This window comes from Aythya ferina (genome assembly GCF_964211825.1).
Source record: "Aythya ferina genome assembly, chromosome: 3".
NCBI lineage: Eukaryota > Metazoa > Chordata > Aves > Anseriformes > Anatidae > Aythya > Aythya ferina.
This window is the reverse complement of record NC_140298.1, coordinates 27304833-27324627: the sequence shown is the minus strand read 5'-3', so window position 1 is coordinate 27324627 and position 19795 is coordinate 27304833. Positions and strand designations below refer to the sequence as shown.

Genomic DNA, 19795 nt, shown 5'->3' with positions numbered 1-19795 from the left:
GAGGTGACCCATTCTTGTTTCAAGGGGTCTTGTGTTACACATGAACATTAGAACTCATGATTTCTGATTTTCTATGGATGTGTTTGGTTTGCCAGTCCACTACAGTAACTCTAAACAGCGTCTTTACTACTCACGCCACTTAAGGTACCAAACAATGATATCCTTGACTTGTTTGACCTTCCTCTTGCCTGAAATAACTTTTGTGCCTTCCTGTATGCCCAGGAACAAACACAGTGCACTGCAATGGATGTTTCAAAACTATCTTATTGTCAAAGTTGTTTGAAATTGGACCAGTGGATTAAAAAATGTAATTGTGAGGAATTGTCAGATGTATAATTCACGTTGCTCATTAAGAAAAGACTGAAAAATGGGGGATTCTCTAAATTCAGCATAATTGAGGAGAAAAATGCTGCTCTGTGAAGCTAATCGTTCTGGTAAGGCACTTAGTTACATGTTTGCCTGGCTGGGATTAACATTAGCTTGATAGTTTAGTTTGTTCATTACCTTCTTTAGTTTGTTCATTGTCTTCTGCACTCTGTTCCCAGAACTGTTGTAAGGTTTAGTCAGCAAAACTGATGTTTTGTCAGGCAAATTTAATCAGAGATAAATGTAAATGAAAAACTCTTTAAGCAACAAATCAACGCTATTTTTTTATAAGAACTTTATGAAAATTGAGCTTCAGTGTTTCTTGCAAATAGCATATTGGAAAATTGTGGGATACACAGATGAAATTTTATGTGTGGGCAGGAATTTGTATACTACCTAATAAAAAGGGTAGCCCATAGTATATTGAGAGACAAGCAATTCTTGAGCCATCCATGTGTTTCAGCTCTATCAACAGGATATTGTCTCACTAAAAAACTTAATATAAATATTAGACCATAAATAATATTTTATATTTTTCAAACATGAACACAACTATGTCAAAGTAATAACATAGCAACTGCAGATAATTTCTAGAATAGACATAGAGCTTGACATAATGCAAATCATAGAATCATAGAATCATAGAATATCCTGAGTTGGAAGGGACCCTTAAGGATCATCAAGTCCAACTCTTGACACCGCACAGGTCTACCCAAAAGTTCAGACCATGTGACTAAGTGCACAGTCCAATCTCTTCTTAAATTCAGACAGGCTCGGTGCAGTGACCACTTCCCTGGGGAGCCTGTTCCAGTGTGCAACCACCCTCTCTGTGAAGAAACCCCTCCTGACGTCAAGCCTAAATTTCCCCTGCCTCAGCTTAACCCCGTTCCCGCGGGTCCTGTCACTAGTGTTAATGGAGAAAAGGTCTCCTGCCTCTCGACACCCCCTTACGAGGAAGTTGTAGACTGTGATGAGGTCTCCCCTCAGCCTCCTCTTCTCCAGGCTGAACAGGCCCAGTGACCTCAGCTGTTCTTCGTACGTCTTCCCCTCCAGGCCTTTCACCATCTTCGTAGCCCTCCTCTGGACACTCTCCAACAGTTTCATGCCCTTTTTATACTGTGCTGCCCAGAACTGCACACAGTACTCGAGGTGAGGCTGCACCAGCGCAGAGTAGAGCGGGACAATCACCTCCCTTGACCTACTAGCGATGCCGTGCTTGATGCACCCCAGGACACGGTTGGCCCTCCTGGCTGCCAGGGCACACTGCTGGCTCATATTCAATTTGCTGTCTACCACGACCCCCAGATCCCTCTCTTCTAGGCTGCTCTGCAGCGTCTTATCGCCCAGTCTGTACATAAAGCCAGGGTTTCCCCGTCCCAGGTGCAGGACCCGGCACAAATAACTGGATCTACCAGAAAACATGGAAAAAAATAGATGATAATTCTCCGTTGATTAGTGTTTTGAATATACAAGATTACATAATTATTGATTTTTAGAAGGAATTACTTTTCCCTGTCCCTAAGGAGAAGCAAGTAGAAACTTATGAGCACTTTTATGGTGTTTTAAGGTAGAGGCCTCAATATTCTGCTAGAGCAGATCTCTATGCTCTCAAATGCCCTCTTCTGAGAAAGGTACAAATACAGTAATACATGTATATTGAAGACTAATGGTTTTCTGCCTTGCTGTGAGGGAGAAATGAGCTTTGTGATCTGGAAATAGGCCATTATTTGAAGCTATAAAGCAATAAAACTCCTAACACAAACTCTGTTCTACCAAACTTCAGGAAAACCGCATAGGACATTTTCACATAGAACTGCTTTCATATAGAAAAGTATTAAGTCTTTAAAGAAATGCTTGCATAAGGGTAATAAATCTGGTTTGATCAGCAAAAAGAATAGTATTAGTGCTATACAGTGTGATTAAAAGACCTTGCAAACTGTCCACTCCCAGTTAATTTCTGACCTCCAGTAACTCACTTCCCCTCTGTGCTCTATTCTGGTCCCACCATATGTTGTTCACCAAGTTAGTCTACAAACATTCTGAGGTTATGCCTCTTAGTCAGGCTCTGGTCTTGGATGAGATTTCTATGTTCTGTTGTAATGCAAACAACAAAAATATAATGGAGACTACTCGTTGCAAAATAGTCTTTTGTAGTATCGATTCTCCAGCGAGGAAGGAATGAAATGAACTATTGTATTTAAATGCTGAACTTTCCCCATTCTTGTGTTGACTATCTTCTTTTCCAGCAGGCTGAGGGATAGTCACAAATGAAGACGTTTGCTCAAGCCACCGCTTCTCTTCCGATTTAGTTTTTAGTTTCCCAAGGGCAGAATTCTGCTGTTTTCTCCTGAATGAAACACTGCCAAATGGGAGTGTACCAGCTGTCTTTTGCACAGAAGAATAAAGTTTAATGTAGGCTGTTATTGCTTGCTGGACAAAATGTTCATGTCCAAACAGAAATGACTTGCCTATCTGGGGCTCTTACGCTGAAAAGTGGGAGAACACTGAAAAGGAAAACAAACATCTTTTTAACCTGGTTCACTCTTGAAAAAAAAATACACATTTTTAGATTCAGAGGAGAACTAGCTTCCAGACCATTCCAAAAACCTATTCTCCTTGTATCCAAGGAGTTTTCTTTTATTTATTCCTCCCACCCCCTGACTGTAGCATTCTCCAAAACCAGGTTGGGAGAAAGAAAATCAACCTCATGGGCAGCAAGCAGAAATCTGGTTTTATTTTGTGGGTTTTTCCCTCCCCCCATTCTCCCTTTTTTCCCAACTGTTGCATGTGCTGCCAGTACTGATGACTACCCAGACACTTCTGAGTAGGACATCTCACTCTGCTTGGGACAATTCACATGTGCTCACCAGGCAGACATTTGTCTGTGGTTGGCTCTAAAACCACAAGTTCCTGAAACTGAAATTGCAACAAAATTTAGGAGTTTTAATCATAACAGTATTCCCCAAAGTCTTTGTCCAGTTACCTGTTAGTATTCAGCCTGAGCTCTGTGTATTCAGGTCCCTCTAAAAATGGCATTGCTGCATTACCTGAGTACTATAGGATGATTTAACACATTTCTTGCCACTTTTCTTCCTCATCTGTATTTTGCTTTTGCCTGTGTAGAACTGATAAATGCTGATGCAGTTGTGGGATCAAATCTTAGTTGCTGATAAATAGAGGACATTTTGAAGTTGATAGCATCTTGCTTCTCTATATTACTTGGGTAAAATTCAACCTTAAAAATAAAACAAAACTGGAACCTAGTTCCCTTCAATATTTTCTTCTAGTTGGACAATTGCCTTAGGAATTGCATATATTATATAAATGGTGGGGTTTTTTTTGTTTGTTTGTTTGTTTTTTTGGTATGCACTGGTATTTATCATGGATAGAAAAATAGTAAATGTATCTCAAATTAAAATACCAGGGCTGGTTTCACCAATATTTCTATTTTTTTCTTTGTCACTTTAGTCTTCTGGAATTCTAGGTCACATCTTAGATGTAAAAACCTGATATCTCAGCTATTGAAATTTCCAGCGACAGTCCTCACAAGCTCCTAGCTTGGAAAATTAGAAAATTTTTCTGAATTCCTCCAATATTCATACTATTAAAAACAAAAATAAAAAAGTGAAGCCCAGGTTTAGAAGCTATGCAAGATAAGAAAGATTCAATCTGTGGAGAGACGAACACCATAGATCAGTAATACAATATTTAAATCAATATACTTCCTGGCAGGATGTCAGTGCAAAGAAGAGCATAGGAGTAATGTGATCTCTTAACTCTGATGAAATGAGCAGCTGCATTCAAACCTGTTTCAAATGTGCTTGTCTGAAGTTCCTGAAAGAAGGAAACCATGGTTATAAACATGGATTTCTGGTGGCAGAAAGGTAAATAAGAAAGATAGGGGACAAACTGGGAAGGAAAAGATACAATTCTAGCCAGTTTGCTTTAGTGCCAAAGGTGAACTTACCTTAAATTTTCTTCATAATTGCTCCTATCCTAAAAATAACATATCTGACATATTAAACATGGCTGAACATAACAGGAACAATTTTTGTTTGAGTCCTTGATTCCTCTTATATTTTTGTTCATGCACCAGAAATTCTTCTACACTCCCAGCCTCTTTGTGGAAAATTCAAGATAAAACTCCTGGTTGTAGAGAATTTATAGTGAGAGCTGAAATTAGTGTGAAGTAACCTCATCTGTGTTTTTTTAACTAGCTTTACCTTAGCAAAGACTGGCCTCATCAATATATTTGTTCTATGTACTTTTATCTATGTATATTCTCTATTTTTCATGACTTTAAATTCAACACCTTCAGGAACTGTCTTGACAAGGAGAATGTCTAAGTTATAACATCATGGGGGAAATGCCAACCTCTTCTGAGGGATGCAGCCATACATCTTTGAAACCCTTCCATACCCTTTCAGAAACAGAACAAGAGTCTGGCCAAAACAGTAAGGTTCCCGAGACATCCAGCTTGTGGGCAGACCTCTTCTGTTTCATTCACAGTTTTTTGTCATTGCCTGTAGGTTTGCATGGGCCTCACTGAAGGAGAGGTGTTGGTGGGAGGAAGACAGAAGGATGGAGAGGAAAAAGATTCTCCATCCAAGCCAGGTAGTGAGCATGCAAGAAGTTCATGATATCTGGAAAAAAAAAAAAAAAAAGTTTTATTTTTTCTACCAGTACTGCTAGGGTTGTGACGCAATAAAACTGCTTTCTCCCAGATCACTGTAAAAGGTTCTTAGAGGGCAAGAATGGAAAAACTTCTGCCTGTAATGGCATTAATTATTGTTTTTTAAACAGTCATCCCCTTTGGTATTGCGTGCCGTGGTGTTTAAAGTGATGCTTTGAAAGTATTCCTAGTACATGGTAGATCTTTATTGCTAAAATGAAGTTTGTTTGTTTGTTTGTTTGTTTGTTTTTATCTGAGTATCTGAATAACACATTATAGCTGCAGTACTGGGTTTTTTTTTTTTTTTTATTTTTTTTTTTTTTTTCCCTGCCTCCTACATGTTCTTTTGTTGTGGTTGGCCTCAGTCTTACCAATTTAATCACAAGAATCATGATTAAATGGTGGAATCATTCATTAAGAGGTCCATGCTTCTGCAAAAAGAATGATATAATACAGTGTTCCATTATTGCTGTTGTTTTTAGAGACACAGGATCAACAGTTTCCAAAGGATACTCAAAAAGAAAGCTAGCACCAAATGCCTCCCTTGCACAAAAATGCTTGATCGGTGTAGTTTTTATTTGAGCAATTTACCATTAGAATCATGCTTGACCATTAATAAATTAAATAAATAGCATTTTTGGCTTCCTGATAGAGAATCTGATATTTCCTGGCTTCCCACATATATTGTTAAAGCCAAGTCACAGTTCTTTGAAAAGTTACTGCCTGGCTTGTCTTCAAGGAACACTTCTTGTGTCCCATCTTAAATGCTGAATACTGACCATGCACACCATGTTCTTATGTTAATATACATATGGCTGTTTTGTATTTATTTATTTTTTTTGACTAGGTCTAATAAGAAAGTAAGTGGGAAGTCAAAAAAGTTTTGGTAACAGTTTCCCAGAATTAACTGACTAGCCAGTGCCAAAGAAAAGATCTTGTATTTCTGAAGTTTGCAGGATGGAAAAGAATGATGCAGGGGATCAAACATGACTGGGTATATATCATGCCACAGAACTGTACCTGATTTAATCTAGGCTATCTTGCCTGCCTTTTGCCGCTAGTTGAAGAGAAATAACCATTTTCCAAGGGAAACTCTTCTGCTATGAATGAAGTTCAAAGTTTTCAAAAAATGAAGCATATCTGATTTTTTTTTTTTTTTTTTTTTTTGTATTTCTGTCGTTCTTCCCATTATCTCATACAGTGCTTTTGATGACTGTAGAATAAGTTTATAGCACTAAATCTTCTTCCACATATGTATTTACAGTTTTATCAGAGAGCACAATGCTTCCAGGCATGCTGATAAAGGCAAAAGTATGTGTTACATTCTGAAACAAGCAAATAGGTCTTACAGTTGCAGTTTTCCTGAGCAGTTAATGTTAAGATACCACAGCAATCTTCTAGTTACGTCCCTCTCTCTTCCTCTCCACCTGAAGATCAATCCTGAAGCAGGCTGTTCTAAGAAATCGGAATTCAGAAATAGTCAGAAACTGCATCCTGAGCTCAGAAAGTGAAGTCATGTGCTTGAAAACTAGAGGAAGCACCAGAGCAGTCACTTGGTACAGATGGGCACTGTCATTACCTACTTTCCTGTCTTTTGGACGATAGCTCCCAGTTGTGTTGGTAGACTTCTCCAAAATGATGCACTTGAATTCTGAGGTCAAAGCCATTGCTCCAGCTCCCAGAGAAGTGCCCTAACCACAAAACTATAGGCTATTTTTGGGGTTACACTACTGCCTGTCCTGCTCCAGAGCTGGATTGCTTTCAAGAATGCATGAGTTATAGGGCCAGAAGGTCGGTATGCATGAGAGAGCCTGACTGGGTAGATATTTTATGTTACACAGTAATTGGATACAAACAAGAAATAAAGCTAAGGGCAGACACAGCAATCCTGGGTCTTCCCCTCCTATCTGAGTGACCTGACCTCTCTGGATTACAGAGCTGGATCTTGGCGTTCCTGTTTCCTTGGCCAGTCTTTTTACACTCCTGGGTACGTGATAGCACAGCTCCAGCATGACATGTTTCATGAGCTTATGAACACATACTTGAAGCTGATTTCTGTATCTAAAATAGGTAAAAACTTAACCTGTGAAAAGCAAAGGCAGCCAGGCCCTGTTTTGTGTCTAGTGTAAGGTTATTTTCTGCATCAGTTCACACATTCAAAATATGGGTTCGGTTGGGGAGTTGCAGCAGCTGGCACAAACTCCTAAAGAAGATGAAAACTGTCACACAGGAGCTTCCATCGTCCCTGACATGGGGAGCCCCTCAGTGCAGTGGGATTCATAGACTCATGCTGTCATTTGCACAAGTATTAGCAGTTTTCAACACTTGAGACCACATGCCAGGTAGTTCTTTGATATTGTAACAGGACAGAACTGCTCTGTTCTTGCCAGAAGCTGGAGACTTCTCACTTATATTTTGTTTCTTCTCATTCTGCTCTGTGTGCAGACAGGCAGCATTCACCATGTTGGTTTGCATTGTAGTTTACCACAATGATCTGTTTTTATGAGAACAGCGAAGTTTCTCTTCTCTTTGCATGTAATTACCTAAAACACTTGTAGTCCACAGCATATTGCTGGCATCAGGTGACCTTGTTTGCACCCTTACTGGCTTGAATAGGGGGCTTGTGTGCCAGGGTTTAGGAAGGCGTGACTTACCAGCTAGTCAGGGGCAACTCTGATTAGAAATTCCATGTTCTGACATGATACACATTTGACCTGTTAGAGTAAAATAGAGTAATACACTCCCTTTACATATCTGAGGGTTCAGGCTTGAGTGGGATCAGTGACAGAAATAGGTGTTGCATTCCTACCTGTCTGTAGAAGTACTTGCTAACATGCACTGCAGTGTTTGATTTATAACCATACAATAGTGGCTTTGATTAATAATGCTTTATGAGTTGTAAACATAGACTTACTGAATAAATCTTACTTATTCTGTTGGATGGCTTTCCATGCCCAAATAAAACAGTTTCAGAAATTACAAAGCTATTATAACGTTTCTCTACATTATAGACTTTTTTAGCTTTCTGTCAGCTTTACAAAATTCCTGTATAGGAATCCTTGACATGAAAGGGAAGTTGTTTTAACTTCCATTTTGTGATGATAAAGGGTGGTTGTAGTAAGACAGGGTTTCACAAAGAAAGGGGTTGTGGAAAGTGTCTCTCCTTTTGATGTGTCTCTAGACCTATACTTTTCCCCATCAGAATAAGAGAAATGAAACTGGAGAGGTGATATCCCTGCTGAAAAGGGCCAAACTCCCTCCCTGAAGGACAGTAGAGTTAGTATAATTACTTCTTTGTGTTCTTGCATTTAAAAAGAAAAATAGAAGAGTATGTCAGAGCAGTGCTGGCATAAGACATCTTGTGGAGAGCTCTCTTCTGCCTTTTTCTTGAAGATGTAGTCTCGTAATTCCTGTTTGTTTTTTTTTTCCCCTCCCCTTTCTACATAAAACATAAAGCAATGGGCATCAGTTTTTTTATCTACTACTGAAAAGCAGCCATCAGTACAGAATAACATGAGAACAATTTGAGAGGAAGCGTGGAACACTATATTCAACTGAAACTAATTACCTGATTAGATTTTGGCCTGGCTGTGGGGGTTGACATCCAATGGTCTTGGCGACAATACCTGTGAACAAAGCCAAGTCTGGTCTTGATTCATTTAAAGAATCTGGACAAACCTTCTGGACCTTGTGTGCTGAATTCTAAGCAGTGCAAAAATAGGCCACTTATTTAAAGTGCCCATGACTACCATGGATGTCAGGAGGCACCTTGCATACTTATAGATGAATGAGATTTTGGGGGTTTTAGAAACACCTGTCTCTATTGAAAGGTGATTCTGTTTCAAGCATGCAATCTGGCAAAATTTTAGGTCTGCATCAGAGCATTCTCCACTCTCAGCAGTAGGATTAGCACTTTCATTTCCTTTAGCACTTCCAACTTCTCCCCTTAAATTTTAGTCAAAAACTGACATTGAGATCTTGTAAACTTAGAAGATTACCTAAAAGATGTCTTACCTACTCTGCTATAGTAGTTCCTTATCTTTATCTCTCTAGAGGTTAAATACATGTTAAGTCTGCTTTGAAGGGTGAGAAGTGTTTATTATTGCTGTGTCAGTCTTCTCTTAGGTCTTCATCATTATTGTGGTTTAATCCAGCCGGCAGCTAAACACCAAACAGCCAGGACAACTGTAAACACATTTTTGATATGTTGGTGTCTTTCTTTGTTAGGAAAATAGCATGTTTTTATGTTAGGACTACCTATATAACATCTCAAGTGTCTACTGTGTTAGACATATCTATGTTTATTGGAGTGTCTTGGCATCACACTGAAGGAAAAAAAAAAAAAAAAAAAAAGCATTACTTGGAAGGATTTGAAGCTTTACTGGGAAGAGACGGATGACTATTTCATCTATACACTATTACAAAAATACAGTCCATTAAGAGCAAAGGTCTTTTAGAAAGACTTGAAATGTCCTTACCTCTGAACTGGAAGCTTCTGAGCTGCACTCATTTTGGCCCCCTAGAAATACTCTTCTCTCCCTTCCCTGAGAGAACAAAATTAAATAAACTGTAGAAATGAGCTGTGACAGTTCATTGGTGAGCATTGGAAATGCTCATTGGTGAGCATGAGGAAATTTAGTACTTCTACTCTGATATCATGGAAGCACATTTAAAAACACTACTAAACTGAATTGGACAAGTTGTTGATGAAAATCCAGGAGCTGCTAAGAGATGCTCTGCAGAACAAGAAATTCTAATAGACAACCATAGGAAAAGTATTTTTGCCAACTGGCTTATTATTTTAAGTTAACAACTGGCTTATTCTCTAACCTATTCCTTAACATCTAAAGTAAATATTGAATTCTCCCCTGTTTACCTTCTTAAGCTATTTGCCTAGGAGGCCTTGCAGTAATGAAGTCCTCAAAGTTGTGTTTAAGCATTTCCTCCTGTTGCAATAGCAAATCCATCAAGTTTTCGGACTCCCACAAAGACAGCAAATGAAGGCTGTAAGAGCCTTAAGCCCCAAAACATTTCAGAAGCAATTTGAAATAACAAAAATAAGCTTTTGGACACCTCTCCCTCCTTCGGCAGGGAACTTGTCTAGATAGGGACTCCAGGGCTGAACAGGCAGACAGGAGTTCACCTCATGTAACCTGGTATTCCTTTCTCCTCTCCACAGCCATCCACAAATGAGCTGTCACAGTATTGGCAGGAGTCTCCTGAGCCTTCACTAGCCAGAAATTTGCCCAGCTGTTTGGCCCAGGATTTCACAGAAAAAGAGGAAACCTTTCTAGCTGAAGCTTCTGTAAAGTCACTGGTTCAGTGATGAAAGCAGAAGCTTCCCTATGAGGGAAAGAGAGTAGCTGGAAGCTGTGAGTTTTCAACAGGGCCTGGCCTCTTCATGATAGATATTCACCCTAGAATATACCCCTAATCTCTTAGGAAAAGTGGTGAGATTGCAAAGGCAGTAAGGTCTCATTTTTTTCTAACAGTATGTGTAAAGTTAAAACTCCATTACAATCTTGTGGTTTGAAACTGTGTCTCTTCTAACAGCTACTTGTATTGCCATTGCAGGATGACTTGGAAATTTGCCTTGTCGGTCCTCCTGATGGCAGCGCTGGTTAGACTAACAGACACCAGGAAAAACCGCCCTGCAGGAGCCATCCCATCCCCGTACAAAGACAGCAGCAGCAACAATTCAGAGAGGAGGCAGCAGCTGAACAAGGAGGTGCTGGCCTCCAGCCAGGAGGCCCTTGTGGTCACCGAAAGGAAGTACCTCAAGAGCGACTGGTGCAAAACACAGCCCCTGAGGCAGACTGTCAGCGAGGAGGGCTGCATAAGCCGCACCATCATCAACCGCTTCTGCTATGGGCAGTGCAACTCCTTCTACATACCACGGCACGTGAAAAAGGAGGAGGAGTCCTTTCAGTCCTGTGCTTTCTGCAAGCCACATAAGGTCACCTCTTCGACAGTGCAGCTGGAGTGCCCTGAGCTGGACCCACCATTCCGACTCAAGAAAATTCAGAAGGTGAAGCAGTGCCGCTGCATGTCTGTGAATTTGAACAACTCGGGCAAACTGTGAGAGCAGACGTGTAGCTACTAATTGGTGTTGTCTCCACCAGACTTACTGCTGCCTCTCCTCTCCTGTTGGGCAGACTGTCTCTTCTTGTTTTTTTGTTTTTTTTTTTTGTTTGTTTGTTTGATTTCTTTCAGAAGGCATCTCTCCAACAAGGAAAGGCTCCTTGTCACTTGCCTACTGGAATAAAGCTTTTTAACGGGCTGTGTTATGCACTTCACCATAAAGTTTCAGCGTATGTCCAGTATCATCTGGCGGTTGAATCTTCCGGAGTGGAGCAGGCTCCCAGAAGCTGGGATTGATCATCTAAGTGACCAGTTGGCTGAATCCAGCATTAATGTTTCCACTGTGTGGAGTAAAGCCCCCTGCCCTACACTCCAGTCCCTTCCATAAGAAGAGAACGCCTTCCTGATGCGTTGGTTCAGAGCTTGCTGCACTCACTCTGACGTGCTGTGGTGCAGCCTGGAACCGGATGATGCAGACAAGAAGAGTAGCAAGGGGTAACACGCAGAAAGGAAGTGAGACCCTCTGATGAGGCTCAGCTTCTTAAGACAGCTTTAATTGTGCAATGACAAACTGTTCGGGGCTTGTAGTCTGAACTGCAGATGAGAACTGAAAGGGAGAGGGTGAAGCGTCAGGTCAGCCACCATGATCACATCAGCAGATTGAAGATGGATTCTTATGCTGCTGTGGCTGGAATACACTGAACACGTGGTCTCTGCAGCAGTGTTTGTTTTGTAACCTAGCTATAGTAAACAGCTGTTTAAAGTATTATAGACCTAGCCATGTATATTTTTCTTGTGGCAGAATATGCCAGAGATCAAAATGTGTTGAGTAAGAGACTTGGTTGCTAGGTCAGCTGCCTGGCTTAAAATGAACGTTTTAACTAGGCTTTTAGTAGGTTTTGTGTGTTATATATGTGTGTGTTTCTTAATTCAAAAGGACAACATCCATTTATTATCTTATATTTATGCCTGCTCAGACTGGGGAAGGTGGATGGGTAGTGGAAGAGGAGCTGAGAACCCTAACAGTGTTTCACTTAAGGTATAAAAGCACTGTTGCACAAAGAACAAAATTTGGTCATTGCTGGTCCGAATACAAAAGCTGCCTTATGCATTAGTGTCATCAGGTGTTGGGAGTGGCATCTCTGACTGGAAACCATGCTAACATGTTAGAATTGAAGGACAGACCCATCAGTCAGTGCTGTGGGAATGGGTCACAGCTGTATGAACAGGGGGAGAGTCAGCAGTAATCACTACAGCTCTGGTGGTCCACTGTGCGTTTTTGTTCTACATAATCAAGTGTTGGTGAACACTTGCAGTTCGTTTTGATCATACTATGTTGTTATTCAGTTGGTGGAGTTTAGCATGTCCTGTATATCCTGTTTGTTCCAGTTCTGATCTGTATTAGTACCAGCTGCATTAAAATCCTAAGATGTCTAAAAACAAACCAGCCCCTTTCCCCAAACCAAAGCCTATGCATGCTCAATCGTCTGAAGCTTACAAATTAAAAATGACAAGTTGACTCCCTGATGCATGAATTAGGATTCAGCATCTGCATCTACTGAAACCAGCTTGCTGTGGGAACTCTTTCCTGCCAGCCTCTTTACATGTAGCCACTTCAAGGGGTTAACGTATTTAGGCCTCTGGCCAGCCAAAGAGTTCAGTGCCACATTATGCGAGACAGGCTGCTCTAAGAGGCTTTTGGGACTGAGTTCCACAAGAGCTCACCAAGCGGTTTATGGAGATTGGCACGGGCAGGATGAGGTTAGTCAGGTATGTAGCCCTATTAGGTGAACAGCCATAGGTTTTCTGCTGATCATTCAGAAGTACACAGGGAGACCCTTCACACTGGATTGATTTAGAGGCTGTCAGTACAATGCTGCCAGAGTCATACCAGCCACCAAACGGGAAGTGTTCATTCTAGGCTTGATAGTATCAATGTGGGTGTGGGGAAAGGTGGCAATAGCTGTAATCTATTATGACTCCAGGGATCTCAGTCTCCACTTGAAAGAAATGAACTGAAAGTCAGGCATTTTGGACTGGAGAGAGAAAAACACCCTAGTGACTTCAGTTAGGAAAAATGTGCAAGAATCTTTATCTTTAAGCTATGCCCTGCCTGTTTTTTTTTTTTCCCCAGATTGCAATATGAATATGCTGCAGCTTAAAGCTCCATCTAGGAGCTATTGTTTATGTAAAAATTGAGTTGAGCTTGTGATGGTTAAAACTGTATTTAATTCTTGTTTTATAAATGAAAACAAAAATGAAGAAATGCTTTAAGTATAATGTAATTATTTTATAGGTCTACTATTAAATTATAGATTGAATAATAAAGCTACTATAGGGTTATATGGCATCCAGGTGTACAGGCTTTGCTTCAACACCTTGTGTCCAGCCACTCTCTTATCAGTATATTTTTCAGCTTCCTTTTGACCATACTAGATGCAGGTAAATGGATTGTCCTAAGAGCTTGTGAAAGCCTAGCTACTTCTCCCCTTTTCCCCTACCCCACCGCTCCACTGCAAAGATACCTGCAAGCGAAGAGAGGAAAACAGATTGAACTAATAGCAGATTCTGGAGTCATTTATTCATGTACAAATTCTGGCCTTTTTTTGGTTAACTGGCAAGAGCACAACCAAAGCTCACTGAACTGAACTGCTGACATCATTTGTGGAAAGAGAAGTAACTATTATCTCAACCTAAGTGATTTTACTTAAAATGCAGGTAGATCCTTATGTAATAGGTACCAACTTACCCCATAGGGAAAAAAAAAACAACACACCTGTATTAAGATTTAAATGAGTTTGAACTCTTGCTATCAACTCTTGAAGGAGTACACTGTATGAATCTCAAAGTATAGGGTAGTGTGTGTTATTTGCTTGTTTGTTTGCTTGCTTCCAACCCAGGGAAAAGGGAGTAACAAAATAATCTTAAAGGAAAATATGAGTGAGCCATCATTTGGCCAGAAGAGATGCCTATCGTGGACCTTGAAAGAAGCACCTAGACCACAACTAGGAAGGGAGGGCTGTCTCCTGTATGGCAGAGTAACTGACACTGCAGAAACCCTTTGCTGTCTTCCCTTTCCCCAATGTCTTGACCAAAGCCTCTCATAGTTCAGCAATTTAATTTGTGAATTTGTGAGTTTTGCTTGTTTGGTTTATAAGCAATTTGGTTTTACTGTTATGCTGTGCTTTCACTACCTAAGTAAGTGTGGTCAGGGCCCTCTACTAAGAACCTGCAAATGACTCCGTCACTTGGCTCAAAAGCAGCTCAGGCAGCCATCTTCTCCAACACCCCACTCGCTTCTGCCCATCTCTTAGCCACTGTCATGCTTTTCCAGTAGCTTCATTGCCCAGCACCCACCTGAACTTGTATCTGTTTGCATTACAACCCAGATTCCAGCTTGGCTCTCCCTGCCTCTAGCTGCCTGACTACCAAAGCGTACCAGAGGTTTATGCAGTAATCCAATAAAGTCCCTGTTGTGGAAGCAGTCCAAGACCAAGGCAAAATTCCCAGCATCGATGGAAGAGGCAGTAGGTCAGATAGATCCTGTATTTCTTAAATGCGACTGGTGTTAGCTGTACCACTGTGGAACTGCTGACTTGGCAGGGCACCAGTCTGTGATGAGTGACAAATGAAGACTCCCAGTTTCTAAGAGCTTAAATTTGAGCTACAGCTGAGAATAAATAAGAAAATAGTTTTGACTCAACAGAAAGTTTATCATTCTTTATCTTCAGAGAGACACCATGCTTCTGAGACAATGGACTTACAATTAGAAGCCTTTACAAGTAGGTTGGATGAATGTTTATCAGATACAGATGGGTCTGCCATAAGCAAGAGAATAACCTGGAAAACCTGTTCCATAACGTAGGTCTCATTTGATTGATGGGCAGTAGATCTGAATGACGTTGGACATTCTTTTTTGTCTTCTTCGTTTGTTGACCAGTTCATATTATCTTCAGAAAAAAAAATCAGCTCTATCAGTTTCACTTATTGTGTCTACAGCGGTTCAAATTTGGCGTAACTTAACTGATATAAAGGACTTGGCATAAACTCAGTTCTCCTTATTAACCTAGAGCATGCAAGAAAATAATGACAATGAAAAGACTTGCTACATGTTCTCTAAATTAAATTAATAACTGTGTCCAACTTCTTACGCTCATCACTGAGAAATCAGGCAAGAAAAAATGACAACATATGGAAGATATTACTAATTGCATTCCCAATGCCACTGTTGGTTAATACTTAACTGACTTTTGGAAGTGCTTTGGGATGATGAAAGTTGCTACAAAAAAGCTAACCACTACTGCGTCATAACACATATGACAAAGTACCATGCTTCTGAAAGACTTTAATTTGCAAAGCAGAACACTACAAATCTTCACAGTTCCTCATAAAAGCCAGACTTTTATTCTCATACTCAGTAAGTTACACCCACTGCTCAGGTATGAAAGTCCTTATTTAGCTGCTGCAATTTAAGTAACTCCGTGATATATGGGGTTCACAATCAACAAAGGTTCAGAACATGTGGAACATTTGATGTTGCAATAAACAGGGGGTGAAGGGACCTAAGGGGCTGTTTCACCTCTTAAAAAACCAAACAGCCAAAAAAAAAAAAAAATATATATATATATATATATATATATATTAAGCCAGAATTCTGTAAAAAGCTGTGCGTCACTGAACAAAATAGCAATGGTGAGAGTTAGGCTGGGAGTGCTGTAGGTCAGCCATGATGCTGCACATAATGGGCTACTTTACTCTGTATAGAAGTTAAAATAACTGTTTCCAACCTGTTTTCAAGAGAGGTGCCCAAATAGGTTGAGCCAGAGCACAATGAAAGAGGAAAATCTACATAGTAGCTTGTTTCTTCAGGTCATAGCCTGGTACTGCCAGCTGCAGTCAACCTTTGACAGAATTGCAAACAACTTTTAGCATCTGTGTTACAGATCCTGTGAAAAGGGTAGCATGTATGTATGTTAATATGTATGTAACAGTACTACAAGGTTGTTAGACATATACAATATCTTTAATGATGTAAAAAAAACATATTTTCATTAATATGTATATAAAAGATATAATATACAGATAATACTTTTGAAAGCATGTTTTTGTCCTGATAGGAATTTCATGAGCCTGTTGGCAGTGTTAATAGGAACAGGTTAAAGGTGCCTTTGTAGTAAGAATGCAGTCAGGCTTCTATTGTGTATCAAATCAGCTCCACAGCTGCAAAGAGATGGATTTGAACCACCTAAGCCTAATGCACTACTGGAAGGTATGCACAAGCCAGAGAAGTGAGGACTTTCAGAGCCCTTTGCCCAATCAGACTGTAAGTCCTCACTATCACCACCCAGGGAAGAAGTCATATGTCTACATAACCTGAAATTACTGTCACTGTGCTTCCAAGTGGCAAGGAAAGAGAATCCTGTTTTCTACTGATCCCTTCGCAAAGGTTTTTCCTTGACGAGAAATGGTGCTTTGGGAGTGAATGGTTGCAAGCAAACTACAGCACAGCCTGAGATTGAAGAGAGAAGGCAACTATTTTGTTATTATTCATTTTATTTTCATATAAATTAACATTCTAAAAAAATTGAAATAGAAACACTAAATACAGTATTGCACATAGTGATCTTTGTTAGATGATCTATTATTTCATTTAGTATAGTAATATACATACTGTAGGTACTGAAGGAAACAGGAAAGCTACAAATGAAAACATGCTACTGTATCCTTGCACTTAGGAGCAAAGTTAAGAGGAAAAGACTACTGTTTACATAAATATAAACATGGATTTGAATCGGTGCCATTAAAATAGCTTTATTTTTTAAAGATTTTTTTTTCCATAAGTTAGTTGTAACAACAAATAATATCTTCTTTTCACTTCCCCAAATAGTAATGTTACTCCCATCAACACAAAGTTTTAGAACTCTGTTCTTGGTAAATTTATATCCCTGCCAGAAATTATTACAACAACAGAATTTCAAATAGGTTTGTCAGCAACAGGAGACTTGCTTTTCACATAGTGAAAAAAACATCATTTCTAGTGCTTGGTATATGTGAAGAATAACAGATTCCTGAGGTCAAATTTCACACTTTCTTTTATGACACCTTGTATAAAATATTATAGCCTCTGGAACACTAGGAATGTCTCAATGTGCTAGATTAGACAGGGAACAACACACCCCAGCAGGTTAGACCTCATTTGCTTTACCCCAGCATCTTTCAGGCTCCAAGACTGTGAGCATGTGCATCTAGTTCAGTTGCACACACTGGTTACTTTCAGGAAAAGCCAGCCATGAAAGCAAAACGTTATCAATCAGGCTGATTGGTTTGGGGCTATTTATTTAAGACCAGAGGAATGGGTTGTTACTGGTTGAATAGTAAATTCTGGATTGAAATTAGGAATTAAGCATGTGGTCTAAAATGGAAGCCCTAAGTCATAGATTTCAATCATTGACCTCCTAAGGGAGGGAAGCTGAAAGCCTGGAGGAAAACTCTGCAATTACATTAAGTGTGAAATTGATGTAAATTAGTTGGTAGTCTAAGTCTGTCACTAGAATTGGCTACTGTTTTCCATAAATGTCAGTCTCCATGTGCATCTTTTAATGGTTCTCTAAAGGAGTTTTAAATTAATTGTAAAGCTAATTCCAAAAGGAATTCATGTACATGTGACTGAAAGCCTGCCTGACATAACTGATCAGCAGTTAAAACTATACTACACCTTCTAAATTTCATGTAAAAGTATTAGCTAATTTATAATGTTAACAAACTATAATAGCCTAATCTCATACTCTCCATAGTACTTCTGTGCTTTTCTGTATTTTCCTGCCTTTCATTTTTATTTTTTTTTAAATGCTGGATTTCTGACCTCCCCATTACCACCTGACATTCACTATCTGGCAAAAGATGAAGTAAAAGTATGCTGCCTTATCGATTTTAAAGATAGTTATAGTAAACATCTTGTTCCACAAATATTTAGTCATGGAGGGCAACCAAACGAGTTGGGAAAGCATTGATTATACTGTATAAACAGCACTTAACGATTCAAAATACAAATTACAAATGCCAACAAAATGCCAACATGAAACAGATACAAACAATTCACTAGGAGTAACATTTCTTTCCCTAATCTAAGTGCAGTGCCATGAAGTATTTGTGATAGACAGATGTTGCCAGTAGGAATGGAAATGTTTTACTTTATCAAGTAGCATTCTTATGAAGTTAAACTTAATGCAATTTCCAGCATGTTCAGAACTGATGCAGATGCTGCTTTTTATGCATGCTGACTTGGCCTATTTGTAATATACCATACACTTAACAAAATATCATTTTTGAGTGGAAAAGGAGATACAGAGTACAAGGAAGGTGTTTCAAGTCCATACCTAGTCTATTGCTGGGCACTCCATTAAAGTGATTACACTCATTCATGAATGTATATTAACACATCAATTGGTGGAAAACTCTAGAGAACAGAAAGCAAATTCAAAAAGGTCAAGAAAGCAAATGATTGGGATGGTGTAGTTTCCTTCCCCTTCACCCCCCACCCACAGACATGTTGAGTTTTGGTAACCAGGTAACAATGGCTTTTGCTTTTCTTCTCTCAGATTTTCATACTTATCTTGGCTTTCTGAAAAATAATAAATAACAAAAAAAAAAGCAGAAATTGAATATACATAAAAATATCACAAATATGTAAAGCACACAAACACATAGGCTAACATACATTTATACCTACTCTGGAGCTGAATTCACAAATAACATCCCTTTGAAACTAGAACTGATGTAAAGTGTAGCTAAACACTGCTTGTGAAATATTTTGTTTACTTCCCTTTTCACTCTATCAAATTTTCAGTAACTGTGAATGACTGCAGTGGTATATAATCCAAGATCTTGATATTCAGGCCTATCTGTAAGTCCAAGTTTCAGTGACTATAATAATGGTAATGATACAGGAATAATTAAGCCTGTAGTTATTTTTAGAAACTATATGTCAGTGCCTTTACATTCAGCAAGATGCAGGGGAGACGGAGAAATCCAAATCAACATTTTTATATTTTTAAAGCCTCTTGATCCAGTTTCAAATAAAATTGATAAAGTAAAATCTAGTTTATCCTTCCTAACCAAGTTGTTACCCTGTTTACATTTCCGGTGGCATGAACCACAGCCAAAACTCCCTAAATACACCACCATTTTTTGGAGCTAACCTCTAAAATTAAAAAACAAACCTCTAAAATTAAGAAATAAATGCCATATCATATCTTCATGTCTCAGGTTATGCTAGTTGGAATACAGAAATTACAACCTGTTTCATCTGACAGATGTATCACAGTAAAATAACCATGACAACAAAACACAAAACAATTAAATAATGCTTGGGGGCACACATGAAAAAATCATCTGTTATAAGATTTTACAAATATAATTGATGGCCAGTTGCTACAGATATAATTTTAATGTGAGGTGCCATAGGAAAATTGATTTGTTGTAAAAGAAGTCATGGTCCTACCAACGTTTTGGCAATCCTAGTGGAAATTTTTCACTGATTTGACAAGAATTACTCATCTATCATTAAATTTATTTATCTGTTTTCAGGAAAACAGTCAGAGCACAGTATTATCTTTTCCTAGAGCTGCTGTTCCAAAGACATACAGATAAGTGGAACAGAAGCCACTAGTACTTGAC

General features: G+C 39.2%; 2 protein-coding genes across 7 annotated transcripts in view; one reads left to right on the top strand and one right to left on the bottom strand.

Moving 5' to 3' along the window:
* GREM2 (gremlin 2, DAN family BMP antagonist) overlaps nucleotides 1-12005 on the top strand; it is a 39704-nt gene extending 27699 nt beyond the window's left edge. For both annotated transcript variants that reach the window (XM_084516180.1, XM_084516181.1), the window contains exon 2: nucleotides 10613-12005. In XM_084516180.1, the coding sequence (XP_084372306.1) occupies nucleotides 10614-11120 (507 nt within the window). In that variant the 5' untranslated portion in view covers nucleotide 10613 and the 3' untranslated portion in view covers nucleotides 11121-12005. The remainder of the gene's footprint in view (nucleotides 1-10612) is intronic.
* Nucleotides 11735-19795, bottom strand: part of FMN2 (formin 2) — a 163752-nt gene continuing 155691 nt past the window's right edge. For all 5 annotated transcript variants that reach the window (XR_014692068.1, XM_084516173.1, XM_084516176.1 and 2 more), the window contains one exon: nucleotides 11735-18740. Coding sequence is in view for 4 of the 5 variants with exons in the window: in XM_084516173.1 (XP_084372299.1) it covers nucleotides 18714-18740 (27 nt within the window). In the remaining variant the exon portion in view is untranslated. The remainder of the gene's footprint in view (nucleotides 18741-19795) is intronic.